Source organism: Pseudopodoces humilis, chromosome 18 (assembly GCF_049639895.1).
Source record: "Pseudopodoces humilis isolate 2021_Gansu_Grassland_sample_001 chromosome 18, ASM4963989v1, whole genome shotgun sequence".
NCBI lineage: Eukaryota > Metazoa > Chordata > Aves > Passeriformes > Paridae > Pseudopodoces > Pseudopodoces humilis.
In genome coordinates this window covers 11283828-11301722 of record NC_142217.1, presented here as the reverse complement: position 1 = coordinate 11301722, position 17895 = coordinate 11283828, and the positions used below count along the sequence as shown (strand labels likewise).

Sequence of the window (17895 nt, the reverse complement as noted above, 5' to 3'; positions counted from 1 at the left end):
CACAGATTAGTGCTATGATTACAGCTAAAAAAGACATGCAAGAAAATATCTAATTTCAACTAATTTTTTTCTATGCCTTTTTCTTTTTTTTTTAAGTATCATTTTAAAGTAAATACAGAGGCCTAGTCAGCTGAGAATAAGCCTCAATCTGTGCAATATAGAGATAACTCCTCACCTTTCCAAACCAGCCATTTCCAATTTCCTGGATGTAGTTTAGACTCTGACGTGCAACTTGAGACTTTGATCCATCTGTCACACAACGAAACAAACATAACACGTATCAAACCACTCAGATGGCCAAAGTTAGCAACAGCTGAGGAAATAATGCAAGCTTCTACAAGATTTATTCCCAACTGGGTGCACACACTCAGCACAAGCAGCAAACCCTAGTCAGATGTACACAAAGTAGGAAGGTAAAGTTGTGACAACAGCACTCAAGTGAAACATTTCTCAGGTCTATCTTCTAAACTACACCAGAACACACCTCCAGCAAAACCACAGTAATTTGTCCTGATAAAATGTGAACTTACAAGCTTTTAATATACTCAGCAAGTAAGCAAAAAGGCTAAGTTCTGCTTCTAATATAAAAGTGTATTATAGCCTGTAGCTGGGTAGAGAAAATAACCTACTTACAAAAGTCTCCTGTGTAAATAGAAAACCCCAGACAAAACTCATTGTTTGTACATCTTAACATTTCGAGTTATATAGAGTTACATTTTAAGAGAAAAGGTTTGACTGCTTTATTCTTCAGCCCAACTGCCCTACTTGTAGCTACCACAAGGAAGGAGGACATTTTTCAACTAAAAATACTTCACATAAGAGCCCAGAGAGGAGGACAGAAAAGAAAACCCAGCTCTCGGCAAAGGATCAGCAGTAACAATGGCAGACCTCACTCACCAGAAGAGATTCAGCAGTGCTGATCCCTCTGCTGCCCAATTGGTTCGGAACACTAATTGATTTAAACAAAACCTTTTCTTGTCTGAGAATTCTAGCCCCCACTTTATTTCCATAAACTACATACAGAGCAGTATTATTGCACTGGAAGAGCCAGAGCTGTATAATTCTCTCTCAATGTTCTCCTAGGCATGGTGAAGGCCACAGCAGTGCAACCACATTTTATCTGAGTACTCAGGCACATTGCATTACTTCTGGCAAAACACTTGTTGTGACAGCTTCATTTTAACAATTATGGCTACACAGAAGAACTGACATAAAATTTTTCACTCATAATTTTTTCCAGCTCTTCAAAATACTGAGTCATTTGCACAACTGTGTCATTTGTATTAAAGGCACACAGACAGTTCCTTGAAATTTGTACAGGAATTTTACTAGAAGCTTCCCTGCACATCTAAAGATCAAGTAGTATGTAAAATTATGTGAAATAGCACAGTATGAGAGTAAGTCCTTTAGGCTAAACTCTGTTTATAATATCATAAGACACTTAAGTTTCCTTTTACAAAAATTGTATTTTAAATAGTACATTACAAAACCCCTTCCACACAGGGAGATGAAACCTAATGCTGTCTCACCAAGATCACATTTACTGCACAAAGAGTCTACAGTGACATCAAGACAGTGATGCAGCTGAGCAGTAGCACTGCTGTCAAGTAATGGATTCACTCATCTCAATTTAAGGGTGCTGATTAAAACCCAATGACAACTTAGCCATGAAGAAAAGCACTAAAGAGCAGAAGTCACAAATGTCCCAGGGTATCTCAAACCCTTTAGGTATATAGAGATATAATGACAGCAATCTAGAGGAGGGGGCTTAAGGTAGTTTTGTTCTGTTCAACTCTCTTACCCTGAGGTAAGAGGAAAACATCTCAGGAGTAATATTTCCCCTTTTATCCTTTACCCTACAAAATATATTGGCTCAGTTTATGGAAATTTATAACAAGTTATTAATTACAGTAAAGTCAAACAATCAGCCACACTCCATTTTAGACACTGAAAATGCCTACTTTTGTTTTTGTATTGAAAACCAGTATTTTACCTGTACGAGATGGAAACTGGGAGGGAGTTGGTAAAGCAATATTGGGAACTGAAAGAGTAAACACTTCTGCTGGAGACTGAACAGATGGAGTATCTTCTGCTGGAGGTGTAAAATCTATTTCATCATCAAAGTTATCTTCAAACTCCTAAACAAAAGAAGTCTTAGTAAACAAGCTGATCCTTGCCTTTAAATAAGTACTAATACATATCTTTCAGTTTGAATGAGCACTGCTAAGGAAGCTAAGCTTTTTTCCCAAGGATACTGACAGATATTTAGTGCTATATTCATTATTTTACATTAATTAATTGCTGTCTTAAAGAGACTAAAGCATTGCTTTTAATAATCAAGAGGTTTTTGTTTAGTTGGGTTTTTGTGGGTTTCATGGTTTGGGTTTTGTTGGTGCTGGTTTTTTTTGCTTTGTTTTGTTTTTACTTTAAATGCTAGCCCAGGCTTTGAATGAATTACTATGAACTGCTGAGGCCAAATATTCTCCATTTAGAAATGAGAGCAAAACTCAGATTTAGGAGTACTGATTACAGATGTTCCAAAAGTAACAATTCTCTGATGACAATTTATCACGAGTTTTGCTACAGTGGATAGCATCTTCAGTGTTATTATTTGACAGGAGTGTCCTAAACCCCACCTGCCAACTAAGAAAAAACAAAACACAGAAAAACAACAAAAAGGTTTTTTATAGCAGAATTGTCTCAAAGGTGTAACTTTTACTACTGATCCTGATAGCTAGTTATTATTTGAAAAGGCATTAAAGATCCTTACTGCAGCAGGGAGCAATTAGTTAAAATAAACAGCTGCATCAGGACTCCACAGCCTGCAGGAATACAATCACTAGCTGTTTCAGCAGGGAGGACGTACAGCGACACTGCAGAGTATTAGCACAACTAATCAAGTTGTGGATATCAGGATGCAGCTGAGAATATCACTTGTACACACATTGATAACTTCAGGTCTTACCTTGAAATCTATCTCAGGGTCTTTACAGCAGGAGACACAGTTTGCTAGCAGAATGACCAGGACTACCAGAGTGCACAGAGATAGAATCACAAAAGATGAGGGAACCTCAGCTGTAGCTCCTTCTCCTAGAAATAAACATGTATGCAGTATTATATAAATATGTTTAGCACCTTAAGTTCCTTCAAAACATATTAGCCACCTGCATTTATTTAAAAATGGGAGTCTGAACATTTAATTCCATGGATGTGATCAAAGCTATGAGGAAATTGAACAGAAAGGACAAACTGGCAGAACAGATCTGTGCTCCACCACCTGCCTGTACCATTCTGGACTTACCTGGTTCCAGCTAGGAGGCCTCAGCCAATGTGATTTACTGAAGTTTATGATGAACAGTGATAGTACCAAATCTTCAGATTCTGTTTAAGTCAATAAATTTACACAGATATTCAAACACAAAGTAGAAATACAATCTTTTGGAAGACATTTCCCATAAGCTAAAACACCTGACCAAGAACAAGAACAGGCAGCTAGAAGAAATCCTCACCTAAACTGCACACAAATGTAAAAATGTATCACTACAGGACAGTACTCTTTCTTTCAATAAATGCAGTATGACAGCGTGCCAAACGCACAAGTTGCTGTCACAAGTGCAATGGATGTAATCAGCTCCACACAATTTGTTTCTTGTGATTCAGTAGGTGATTTGTCTCCATTTTGAGAACTTTAGGTTTCCAGCTGTTTTACAAACACTTCCAAATAATTTTCCAAAATTTTATATATAAACATTCTAAACCACATTTCCTGAGATTAAGTCAGGTTATTACTCACACAGGATCAAAAGCCTCAAATGGCATTTTAGAAAAATGTTAAGTTATTGCCAGGGGTATTAAACCTATTTTCATCCCTGTTTTCATTTTCAGTGGAGAACAAAGACACGTGGTTCCCTAGGAGACCAGAGCACAAATATCAAGGAGTTGTTTTTGTTGTTGCTGTTTCTTTTCAAACAGGTACTGCCACAGGGATCAGAATAGTAGTTGGACCACATCTGATTAAAATATATTTAGCTATTACATCACTGTCAGAGTTTAACAATGTAAGGTGACCTGGACTGACTGGATTTTACGAGAGCATTTGAGTATCAATGGGAACATCTGGCAATAGGACGTGGGTGTAAATGAAGCCTCAAAAATAAGAGAAGTAGAAGCTGATCACTAGTTAAGGGACACACAAACTTGTCCACCTATCTCTTAAACCTTCAAAAAACTGCAAAAAATAAGGGATTCGCAGAAAAAGCTACAACTTTTCATCATGTTCCACTGAACACTTACAGAATATTTACTTATTTTAATTAGATGTAAAAACTAAACTGACATAATAAAAATCCTGCTTTGAAGTGTGTCAGTGTACTTCCAGAAGGTCACATGTTCTGCACAATTAGGAATATTATCAATACAACAAATAAAAGTCAGCAAAAATGGTAGGTTTTCAAACAAGTGACTGTTTCTAGTTTCCACAATAGCTTTGGCATTCAAAGCTCATTAGGGACTGGGAATACTTCACTGCAGATATCAAGCATTGTTCAAACACAGATCAACAACGATGTGAGGCCACTCACCAGCTTTTAGTCATAATTCTGAAGAGAACAAAGTATCTCTGAAGAGGGCTCTCAATAGAACAATTTATATTCATCTAAATCAAGCCTTCTATATAACTCAGTGGATATTTTTCCATTTCTAAGCATCAACAAGAAAAAAGGGGCTGATACCAGCTGACTTGTGTTTGCTTCCTCCAGATGTTCAGTAGCCTTACTAAGGAGACTGAAAATTACCTGAGCTACAAATATAAGCATTCTGTGAAGTCATTAATTAGCTAGATTATGGTAACAAACACACAGAAGTGATACAGCTGCAGATAAAATTTAAGAAATTTCTTTGAACTCTTAATTCAAACCAAATAATAAAAGGTAGCTTTACTACCAGAAAAAAAAACAAACTTACCAGGTGTTACAAATTAAAATTATTATTTCAGACATTTTTCCAAATCCATCACACATTCATTTCCAAGCTTCCCCATCTTCACCCACAACTTCACTGAAACAAGAAGTCAACTCACCTCAGACTATCTAATAAACAGATGCAGATTTTCCCTAACACCCAGGAACATCACCACAATCACAATATACTCCTCCCAGTAGAAGATCAAGGCTCCTGAACCCCCTCAAATGTTTCATGCATTTGGGGAAGTTGGCCAAGCAAATCCCTGAACACTGAACTCAGGCACCAAGAGCCTTGTCATTACTCACAGAAAGCATTCCTGCTATTTGAGGACTTAACTTCAGACCAGGTCCTTAAGAGGTGGGTGTAAAGCACCTCAGCTGCCAAGTGTATAAAACACTAAAAAAATGCTACCAAACTTTATTCTGGTTTCTGGTACACTCTAAGGTCTCTTTTGGCTAACATGAATTTTAGAATGACTTCCTGTTTCCCCCAGAAACTGAGCATTGTCCCTCCTCACCAGAGCCTTCTATTCCAAACACCACATCATCTTCCAGGTGGCCTTTCTGACCAGCCTCAACCAAAACTTGAAGCAGCTTTTCAGTTTGCTTTACTTCCCTCAATCCTACTGCTTCTTTCCAAGACCTGGCCAGGGGTTTGTGCTCCCAGAAATACATCCACTGCAAGTACATTAGCTGGTCACGATGATACCTCTACCTAGAAACTCTCAGCCCTGCACCATCCCACCTACAGCAGCACAACCACAACTTACATTTACACAAACATTACCATGCTCACTCCAACTCAGGATCCCCACTTTTGACCCCCAGCAGTTACAACTTATAGCAAATCCATCTAGGAGGATTCAAGCTCATGACGATCTTAGGCACAATTTATTAACACAAAGTGAGACATTTATTTAACTCCAAGTGGTTTATTTAACTCAAAGTGAGACATAATGAGCATTACCAATCATAAGTTGCATTTATTGTACATGTTAGATACACTGCATATGTATTCAGACACTTTATATGAAAAAAGATAACATTTTAGCTGGAATTCCTTCTGTGACAGAAACTACACATTTATCAAGCCTAAAGTCTAAGCCTTTTATGCAAGTTACAGTGATCCCCATAAGGTAACGATCTCTTAAGTGTCCTGGAAAGAATACAGAAAAGAAAAATATTGCTGCTGTTCACTATGTTACTTCCTAACCTCTAAAACTTTTTAAAATTCCCTAGAAATGAAACCATGTGAATGAGCAGCAATTAATTGGAGAAAGTAATGATTTTTTTTTTCTTAAAGCAAAGATCATCTTTGAAAAGGCAGCTAATCATTAATGGTCTGTTAAGATGGAACTCATCTAAACTTCCAAAAGCACAAGGCAATTTTCACATAGAAAATTATGAACAGAAGCTTTAATACAAGAAAAATGCCAATTATCCTGGGCAAGTTTCTGCAGCATTTCAGATGACTCACACAAGTAAAAGCTACTTACTAAGAATTACAGAACCCATTTCTGTTTGGATAAACTTTGAAGTTTCTTACATAGTAATTAATAAGTAATATTTTTAATTTGAAGAGTTTTTAAAAAATGGAAAACTAAGTATTAAATTATGTCAACCTGTAATTGGGCTAAAATTTATTGTAAGTGAAGCTATTTTAATAGCTTGCATGAATACACATTCAGTGACAGAAGTCACTGATTAGGTACTGGAACTGGTCTTTGTGACAATGTGCTGAAAATCTGCTGCAGAATAATCTCGTTTGCAGTTTTCAACTATTTCCATCCAATGATTAATTCACTGGAGCTTAGTAAAATGACTTAGAACTAGAAGATGTCTAATACGCCCTTGTGTTTGTAAATTGTGAAAGTATGAAGGAATGACATTTATTTTATGATCCTGACTGAAAAAAGCAACCAGCAAGAAATCCATTCTAATTAATGCAGAGGACCATTTTATAAAGAATTGTCCTAAATTAAAAAACCTGTCAAAAAAACAAACATTGAAATAATTTTAATATAAACCTAGATATAATCCAATAAACACTGAGAATTCCACAATTATTGCAGAAGTGAAGATTCTTAATATCATACATTCTAGAGAAGTTAATAGATTTATTCAGCACATCAGTTTAAAACCCTGCCCTATTTACTGTAGCCCTCTGCAGTAACAACCTAAGGCATCTTAATATCTACCCAGAAGTCACAATCTGCTCTTTATGAAAGGAATTGCCAAACAGATTAAAAAATCATGTCTCTAACATGCCAACAGTAAAAGGCTTCCTGTCAGCTAATACGAACAGTCTAGACTAGTTTGCTTTGGTATATCCAAACTACTTAAGCCAGAGGCCTGGGTTATATCAGTCCTGTATTAAAATGAGCAGGAGATAAAGTGCTGTGTTGCTGTGTGTTACTGCACAGGTTAACACAACATAATGCTTTACAAAGCTCTGTGCTAGGACCTATTCTATACCAAAATGGCATCTAGATGGTCCTACATTATCAACACAGAAAATCAGGTATTCTTTCAAAGCTTCACAGGATTAAATACATCTGTTATTTACCCACTTTTTAGAAGTACACAGTATCATAAACAATTCAACACCCTGGCTGAGGCAGATATTTAATTAGTAGCTACTGAAGCAGATTCCTCAGCACCTCTGAAGATGCCATTTCCGAAGCAAGTTCTTCACTAAAGCCTAAATTTGAGCACTGCACATGTCAAGTCAAAGGCTGTACACAGGCAAGTACACAAACAAGCTCACTGAGGAAACGATGATGAACTGTGTTGGCATTCTCAGGATCAAGTACAGACCTGAGAACACACACGTCAGTATTTATTACAATGTTTCAAGGGCTGGAAAATGTTATTTTCATAAAACGCATATTTCAAAGCAACTTCTATAGGATTCCCTATACCTTCCTAAGTTTCTTTTAAATCTCCTTTCTTCATAAGACAGTTCTCCAACCATCAAATGCAACACCTAAGGAAAAACAAGTTCTTTTTTCACTAGAACTGTTTCCCTTCTCTACCCCATTTCCCAGTATGCACACAATACTCTCAAACACCCCTCATGTCATCCACCTCTGGCATCCTTTGGTATCACTAACTACAAGGAATGAGCATGCCAACTAGCCAAATATTCCATCTATGTTTATTTGTCAAGCAACAGCTTCCACTCAGGACAACACAGGACCAGGCATAGCTGCTTACAGATGAGGGATGCTGGGCTTGCCTTTCTTCTACTACCGTCTTCTACAGATTAGGAAAGGCCAGGATGCTTGAACTCTTGATTTTGGTTCAATGTGAGTAATCACATTATTAAAATCTCCACCTTGAGAAAACTGGGCTAAAAAATGCATGATATCATACAGTTCTAAGCTTGGGGAAAAAGAAAAGTAAATGTATATTCCAGACATTACTGAGTGCACTCATAAAAGACATTCACCACTGTGATAAAGGCAGTGTAAGGCACAGATAAATTAAGCATTATTAGGGCACAGTGAACTTCAAGGGAGCATCTGATTTTAAGCTTTCAGCACAGTAGTTGCTATGCGACAACAGTCCCACTGCATAAGCAAGAGCCCATTTCCTTTCAAGAGCAGCCATATAACTGGCACTAATAGCTATAACTATTTCCAGCACAAATCTAGCATGACAGCAATCACTTAAACTGTCTCTTGGACACACTCAAATTATATGATCATGAACTAAGATGCTACTTTATCACACCAAGTCAGAACAGCACAGTCTTTAAAATACTAATGAATGACCAAACCTAATTTTGTTTCCTAGCTATACCCAAGGCATCTTTCATAAACTTTGTCAGTTTACTTACTCTGCTTTTAACAAATAATAAAGCAACCACATTTAAAAGTGTAATATCACCCTAATTTATAGTAGTTATGACAAATATGATTTTAAAAGCTATCCCAACTTTCCTAAATAATTCTGTCATTCTGTTCTATGCCAGCAATTAAGTGGGAAAGTGCTATCTACTCCTACCCAGTTCTTCACAAGCCAGATTCAGATCATTATTTTTCCCTCGAAGTGTTTCTCCTGCATTTATTTACTGCCTGAAATCTTCAGAGGCTTGCTACTAATAAGCACAAAACCATACAGACAGAACCAGGCCTATAAATTCAGATGGCCTGCAGGTAACAGGCAGAATACTAAGCCAAACCTCTATTCAATATTATTTTAGATGCATCTATTGTGTAATGCCTGATTTGTATGACAAGGTAAAGCACAACAGACACTGCAACTCCTCCATTTCACAACAAAAAAACCCCAACCAACCTCAAGCACATTCCATTCGTTACCACATTCCTGTAATCTCAATTTTCTCCTGCTATGCTCCATGTAACAACTGAGCCAAAAAAAGCATCATTTTCAAGATTAAGTTTCAGAAGAAATGGGTGCAGTATCATTATTTGTGGAATGCCATATCACAATTGGCTTTAAAATACTACATTAGAAGGGCATTCAAATCACCAACCTTCAACTGAGATACAACACATGCAAACAGAAGTTTTGAAGGAGTGTTATTTGCATTTCAGACATTCTTTTGAAAATAAAACAAAGAGAATTTTAGTGTCAGAGAGACACTCCAAATTCCAATCAGCCTTTGCTTTGAATGGCCATTACCAGTACAGTACCAGTACCACAGGAAGAAACATTCCCAAGATCTCAGAGACTTTCACTGACTTGCTGTCCTCAACACAATGGCAGCACCCTTAGTGAAATCTAAAATGGTTCCAAATGTCCAAAGTATTTCAAGCAGAGACTAGAAATGTTCCTTCACCAAGCAAATCCCTAAGAACAGACACACAAGACTGCTTAAGGAACTTTTATGTTTCTCAGTTTACATACAAGCTTTTCAGCATTCTGATTTTTAGTACTTAAAACACTCAACGAAAGTACAAATGTTTACTACCTTAAAACAATAACCTGGAACAAACTGTTGAATATATTATTAATTGAAGAGTTATTTCAAAAGTATGTCTTCTCATGACATTATTGCTGCCCTTACATTGAATAATGCAAATGTCTAATGCATTACTAATAAAAGTAACCTTCACTATTACATACCCTTTTATGAAAGTACTTTATCACCTGATTTTGTTTTTCCTTCTAGGGAAAATCCGACTTTCTAGATATGGCCTCAAGAAAAAAAACCTCTTAGGGACTTAATAGCTATCCAAGTTACTTGTGCACAATTTTACTTAATATTTCTGAAAACAAGAAACAGTAACTAACAGCTTGTCAATAAACCGATTTCCTGGCTAAATCTTAATTGTGTCACATGGCCTCAGTCAAAGTCTGGCACCTGGAAAGATACAAGTAAAATGACAAGACTATGCAGCAGTAGTGTGGGGAAAAAATAATCAGAAGTTAAATACAAGTCTGTTCCCATGTTCTTCTAGACAGAAATGAAGACATTTCATCCCTCTACTCAATTTGTCCATTACAATCCCTGCCCTACCCTAGAACTCCATTAGGTCCCTCATGGGGCAGGTGGGTGGGATGAAAGGCCAAGGCACATGCACAGAATTCTTCTGAAAAGCCAACAGCTTTTCTCCTTTACAACAATTAACCATCAGAAGTAACAAAGTAACTAAGTAACAAAGATAGCAACGTGGCCATTTCTTACAGAGCGCTCCCCATGTAACAATAAAAACTCCTCTGACACTCCTCCAAACCATCTTGAGCTCTGGATACATTTCTAGTCAAAAGCCAGTTGCACAGTTAAATGGGTTTTGTGGACGCATGACCCTGAAATATCACTATCCTATGCAATAAGGTACAATATTTTCAAGAAGAAATCTTAGCTACTTCATATCATAACTGGATGTGTAATTCTATGCCAAAAATTCTTGGAAAATTATCTCTGTCCTCCCATTTGTCCTTAAAAAGAACAGGAGTCTATCCTCCAGTATAAGCCAACACTTTTTCAAACTACTCTATCCCATGTTCCCCCTAAATGCTTTTACAACATGCTTCAAATGAGTATCTATACGTGTTTAAATGCACTTTCTGTGTTAGGGTGGCACAGATTACTTATCCTAAGGCAAGAATATCCAGGGCAATGCTGGACTCCCCTGGAGCATCTTGGAACAACACTGCTCTGATCCTCCTGTTTTCTAAGCACTTGTCCTGGCCTGCATATTGGCTGAACAGTTAGTAACTAGCAAAACTCTGAGCTGGGATTAGTTTTACATTACTGACCTTATTCTATTATCCTGCAAGTCTCCCCAGTAATGTCAGAGAATTACTCACATAACAGCATACTGCTCAATTTTAATAAGACTAAATATAGGCTGGTACTTCAAGTGTTTACAGAGCGAGATCTGTTTGAAGTTTCAGTGCTAGAATCTCATGTTTGCACAAAGACATCTTAAGACAAGGTAAAAAATATCCATGTTAAATAATTATGTGCCTTATGCCTTCATGGCAGTGTTTCTGGAAAATCTGGGCAGCATTATCATTTTGCAAATGTATCACTGACTCTTAATTGCATGTATGTGTGTGCATAAATGTATACACACTCACAAGATTCTGCTGAGCATACTTTATTCTGTACTGCTAGATATTGTGTTTGACAATTCATTCCTGCTCAAGTACATGGTTTTTTTCATCTGCTATACCATTTCTCCAGCAGTGAGGCACAGGAGTTGTAGTTTGTTGTTTTTTTTAAACATGGGATAGACCACAATAATTCAAAGTAGCATGAGATGATCACACAGCATGGTATCTCCAACCATCAGAAAAGCATTATCTGCAGCATGGAAACCAAAATGACAGTATCTCTTTCTCCTACCATTTGATAGCAACACAAGCCTTAAGATACAATGCCTTTGAAGAGACTAATTTCAGTTCACAGGAAAGAAATCCATAAAGGAAACTTTCATGTAATGGGATTTTCTGGAATCTTGATTGTATAGTAGATGCCTTTCCAATTCCAATGTACAGCTGGGTTAAGAAATGAAGGAGAGAAAGGAAGCAGCAGCATTTTGTAAAAAGAGCTTATGGATCTATTTCTCATCCCTATTCATAGCTAAAGGATCCCTGGGAAGAACAGGCCATTGAGGAAGTGACTGATTTTGGAGAACTGGATCTGGTCTACAGGCTGAAAGCTTAAATGTCAGCACTAAAAAAAAATTCTACTGTTACTATTTTCTACACATCTTTCATACCAAACAATCTTAGGGTGCAGTGGGAGTCCCAAAAGAGTCACGTCACTGTTAAGCCACTATAGTGATGTTTTCTTACCAGGAAGGAAACTTTTGTAAGTGTAGCAGTGTTGGACAAGGTGTTACTTTGTACAGCATTTCAGAAAATCACTCAGAAGACAATTTCCTGACAATGTGCTTCCCACCACTACCTTGCCTAAGCTATACATGACACAGCACCTTGCTACAGACAGCACTTAAAGCACACATGCATACTGAAAGGGCTATCTCTGACACATTTTGTACATTTCTGCTTATAAAAGTTGACAAAATGTTTCTAGTAACTAGAAGTTGCTCAAGACCTTTCATAACAGTACAATGAAAACAAAGAGCTCATACAGAGCAACAAAAACACTGAGGCTTTTGCAAATTGTATCCAGAACTGTATCATTCTCCAGACACTAAGTGCCCAGACCAAACAGAAAGGCAGACCCAAAATAAAACCTAAGGAACACTCCAGTACTCCATGTGCTGTCCTTCTGCTGCAGAACTGCAGTGATAGCACTGAAACAGAACTGTGATTTTTTGCAGCTCTGGCATTACACTGCCTGAGGTCCCTTTATCCCATGCAGATAAACTGTGTGTGAATAGTGACTGAAACCAGGCTACAGCAAGTATCCAGAAAATTACTCCCCATCATATTTATCTATCCAGAATGTTGGATCTCACAGAATCTTTTTTTTTTTTTTTTTTTTTTATGCAGGGGCACAACCTGCACCCAGCAATGGTCCCTTTCAAACCAATGCCCAGCACCTGATACTGTGACAACAAACCTTCAAACAGTTTCTGATCAGTGCTATCTTAATATGCTGCAATGATACCCAAGGAATTATTAAATACACCCAAGCATTCAAGACGTGAGAAATTGCTTCAGAGAGTGACCTCCTCCTATGAGGACTCCTTTAGTTGTAGCGAAGTCCAGACACTTTACAGCCACAGGCAGAGAAAGCAAACCAAGCCTGTGAACAAAGCTTTGCGTGGAACATCCCTGCAGGCCAAAGTCAGGGTTGGCCTCTTACCTCAGAGTCAAACTCACAGATAGAAACAAAAGATAAAAGACAAATTTCCAGCTCCAGTTCTACAATTATTAAGTGCCTGGGACAGAAGCTAGAAAAAGAAATACAGGGAGAAGTAAACAAGTTCAGTGCTTGAAAGGGGAGGAAGGATAGACCACTCCCACAAAAGGCACATACCACAATTAAAATTCCCACTGTAAAAGCAAGATTTTTCTTAACTTCCAGTGATCTGAGTTGCTAACTTGCATACACTTAGAAAATGGCTTTTCTTATGTGCAAGAGTCACAGACATTTTACACTGTACCAAACGACAGGCCACCACTGCAATTTGGCCCCAGTCTGACAGAACACCAAGTAAAACATCAAGTCAAAGCAACCCAAAAACAACGATTTTCCTAGGAGTATATATGTACTACAGAACTCATCTTAACACACACAAAAAAAGTGACTTCATCTCCAAGTTTTAACTTGTCATCTGAGGCCAGTTGACTGAATATTTAGATACTTCATATTCATACAGCTGCATGAATGTTTAGATACTCCAGATGAACATCTCTGGATACTAAATACCAACTTCTAATCATCTCTTCCTGAATCCTACATGACCAAGCCTATCAGCAGGGACTCCCTGCCACTGACACCCACCTGGGCCACTCAGTTCCAAGGCCAAGGCTCTCAAAAAGCAATCATGTAGACAGCAAGTCCAGCTGCCTCACTTCAACTGATCACACTGTGCAGTCATCACAAGTGTGAAATTGAACACACCTGCTAAAAATGCTACCACCTATTCAAGTTTTACAGGATAATAAAAGTATTTTTGAGTCCCTCTTCTTTGTGTTTGCAAAGACTTCATAGAGCACAGAGATGATGAAAACACTTTGTCTGACATTACACACACACTTGATTCATATGCTCAGTGGAATTAAGGTCAAGTATGGAAATCAAAGTCAGAACTGAGAGCCTGAATGTACATATAAAGCTTCAGCACAGTAAAGCAGCCATGGCAGTTTGTGATGCACTGTTTGGCTGCTAAACACTGCTGCAGAAAAGCAGTGCCCAAATGTCCTTCCTTCAGCCACACAGCTGGTAGTGGAAATTGCGTTAAGCTGATGCACCTGGGGAAAATGACCAATACTCTGCAGGCTAAAGACAACTTTAACACATCAGTCTAGAAACTCCTTTCCAGCACAACTGCCCTAGCTCTCACCTCCAGTATAAAGTCAAACCTTAAATTCAGAACTATCACAGTGCATTATTCTTTTCCACTTATAGAATTAAATCTAAGTTGGTTTAAGTATTTTTAGGCAGTAGCATCTTCAACAGCTTGTTTTTCATGTTGCCTATAATAATTGCTATGAACCTTATCAGGGAAACAGTTCAAGCCTCATTTCCTTTACCTTGTCTCCGTATTGTTGGGTGAAAAACAATAAATTAGTTTCAAAGTATAACATCAAAAATGCAAGACAGATATAGAACACCTCATCAATGCACACCTTCATCTGCAAACACTACGAATCCACACTTAAAAAGAGCGGCATCATTCCTTTCAGTCGGGACCCTGAGAACCTGACAACTCCCCAGCCATCCAGTCTGGCAAACTTCCACAGCATTCCCACAAACTGGAGCATTTTTGCACAAAGAATCCAATCTAGTCTTGCTAGAACCTGACCATCACCACTTCCAGCATTCCAGCCTCCTCCCAAAGGAGAAGTTAATTTATTATAGATATACTTCATGAAATATTCTATAAAATTCCTTACAGTAACTACAGGCACTTTCCTCCTTTTTCTGTGGAACTTATCTTTCCTATTACAAGCATCACACATAAAAATGTTTCTCCACTGTTAAACAAGCAACTATTCTTGCTAGGTGAAGAATTGTAGGATTCTGAAGTAATTTTGATACCAGTTACTAATCACTCTATGAAAAGCCCATTAAATTCTTCTCAAATTTTCAATCCATATGTATCAGACCAAGTGTTACAGTCAACTGCAAGAACTGCCAAGGTCCAGAATGGAGCCCACCACCACCTGCCAGCCCCAACAGAGGAAATCAATGCAATCTGTCATGGGACACAAGAGGGACATTCACAGTACAGCTGAACTGCTTTTAAACACAACCCATGACTCTTAACTCTGCAAAGTAACGTCACAGATTTGTCTTCAGACAGGTTACAAAACCTGCCTAGAATAACAGAGAAGGTTCAAGCTGAACCAGTCTCATTGTCATCCACTAGGAAGATATTCAAAGGAAGAAAAAAAAAAGGCCTTGTAGCTTTCCCCGTGGTTCCTGCTACTCTCATACAGGACATGTTGCACCCCAAGAACCTGCTGCACTCAAACCCACCAGGCACACATTACTTCAGTCAGGAGGAAGTCCTCCCAGCAGATGTGATGCCAGTGAAACTAGAAAAGGTTCCTAATGAGGCCCTAAAGTTTCAATACTAAATATCCATCAATAAAGTAATCCAAACACATTGTCCCTTACATGGGCAAAGACACAGGAGAAAGCAGCAGCTTCATTTTCTGGAGTTCACTGGGTTTCCCAGGACAGCATCTGGACAGCTGGCTAAACTTAAGGAAACATCCAATGTATACATACTTTGGCCTAAATATAACAAAAACTTAGGTATAAAATTACAGTATTTCATTCATGTTGTATGAGGCCAATATCACAACTTCATAAATATTTCTCTTAGCAGTACTACAGTTAGCACACCTGATTCAGTCTCTTAAAAATACAGAATTAAAAAAAACCAAAAAGCAAACCCAGAACAAACAAACAGCACTAATACTATGTCCTGCAATTTGTCCAGTCAGATTTTCATTTTGAGAATAAAGCTTTTTACTAGTACCATGGAAGTAATGCTTTGTTCCCCCATCTTTGTAAGGCACATGCATAGTCCTCATAGGAAAAAGGAAACTGTATTAAAAGAACACTATGACATTTCCTTTTAAACAGAAAAATTAACTGCATTTCAAGGAAGGTAAGACCCAGGAAAGGCACTGTAAAACCCCCCATACAGAACTGATTCTGCTGTCTTACCTTACAGCTCAATGACAAATTAATATTATTTGGACAAACCCCAAGTATTTTATAAATTAAAAAAAATTATCATTTAGCATCAAAATAAATAAATATTTGACTGACAATTTTATCTTTTCCATAATTTACTTATATACAAAGCATGAAAGACCTCCAAGCAGGCTGATAGAGGGAGTGACTACTGAACAATTAATAAATGTTCCAGGAAGGAAGAACTGGAAAAGAGACACAAGTCCAAAAATAAAAGAAGTATGGGTTCCACTCCCTATTTTGATACTCCGTGTGGAAGAGAAGCCAAATTACCTAATCTTTGTGCTTCGTATCTTTCCCTCCCCACTGCTCCTGCTCCTCCCTCAACATCTTGTCTACTTAAACTGTACAACTCCTCACGGCAAGGGAGTCTCAGCACAGATTCCAACCAACCCAAGCCTAAGAAAATTCAGTCTCAATACAATGTTATGTTTGCAAGTCCCAGTGAAAGGCCAACAATAGAAATGAATCAAAGCTGGTACCTGTGAGTCCTAATAAACCTCTGATCAGTCACTCCTACAACTGCGAGGGCATATTGCTTAGTTTGTGTTTCTAAGACAAACAGGAAAATAAGCAGGGAAATCGAAGGAAGTCAGCATTACCTAATATACGAGAGAAATAAATGTGAACTATATAACTATTCAGAGAGGCCGGACCGGGGGGGGGGCCGGGGGAGGAATCCGACTAATCTGACCGGAAAACAGGGAAGCGCCGTCTGCCCTGAAGAGCCTCCACCCAGGAACGAGAGTCCCGGTGATTCACAGGCAAAACCAGAAAAAGAAAAATCTCGCCGTGCTCTGTATAGGCGATAACAGCAGAACTACAGGAAGAAGGTCTGCGGTAAACACACAGACAGAGCAAACGCACAGCTCAGTGGCAGGGGTCTGAGCGATCTACAGCGGGATATCGCTCACTGCCACCGACAGAGCCGTGACCTACAGCCGGGGAGCCCCATCCGCCCGCCGTGCCCTTCCCGACGCTTCGGCGGAGCCCTGCCCGCAGCACGGGGGAGGGGGGACGGTGTCTCGGAAACCCGCAGTGCCGCCGCTCCCGGGCCCCGCCGCGGAGCCGCACCCCCGCCCCGCTTCCCCGAGCTCACCTGCACCTGCTGGCGGCAGCGGAGCCGCCTCGCCGCTCCCCACGAGCGGCCACAGCAGAAGGACGAGCCCGAGCAGGTGTCGCGAGCCGAGGAGCCGGGGGCCACCGCCCCCCCGCCGCCCGGCGCTCCCGCCGAGCCCCCCGCGCTGCCGCATGCCGTCCGCTCCCGGACCGAGACCCGGCGCCGAATGAGGGGCTCGAGGTTCTCAGCGATTCCGGGGAGCCCCCGCGGCAGCCGCCGCTCCTCGGCTCCGCGACATCGGACCCACCGCCGCTCCTCTCACAGAGCCCCACCGACCCCCGCCGCCGCCGCCATCTTCCGGGCTACCTGACCGCGACGGGGCGGGGCGCGCCGCTGATTGACAGCCGGATGCACCAATCAAACCGCGTCTCACGCTCAGGAGGCGGCTCCACTGGCTGGTATGGGGCTGAGCCTTGATTGACAGCTATATCAGCCATTCGCTCCGTAGAGCGCGAGCTAGGGCGAGGGAAGGCTGCGGCGCGAGAGCA

At 39.6% G+C, this 17895-nt stretch overlaps 1 protein-coding gene across 1 annotated transcript in view; it reads right to left on the bottom strand.

Annotated features, from left to right (window-relative positions):
* The window catches only part of LMTK2 (lemur tail kinase 2), a 41738-nt gene extending 24100 nt beyond the window's left edge, over positions 1-17638 (bottom strand). Inside the window, exons 1-4 of the mRNA XM_005523181.3 lie at positions 17387-17638; positions 2966-3090; positions 1994-2138; positions 176-249 (exon numbers count right to left, since the gene is read on the bottom strand). Of these exons, the coding sequence (XP_005523238.2) occupies positions 176-249; positions 1994-2138; positions 2966-3090; positions 17387-17540 (498 nt within the window). The 5' untranslated portion in view covers positions 17541-17638. The remainder of the gene's footprint in view (positions 1-175; positions 250-1993; positions 2139-2965; positions 3091-17386) is intronic.
* Positions 17639-17895: the final 257 nt, after the last annotated feature.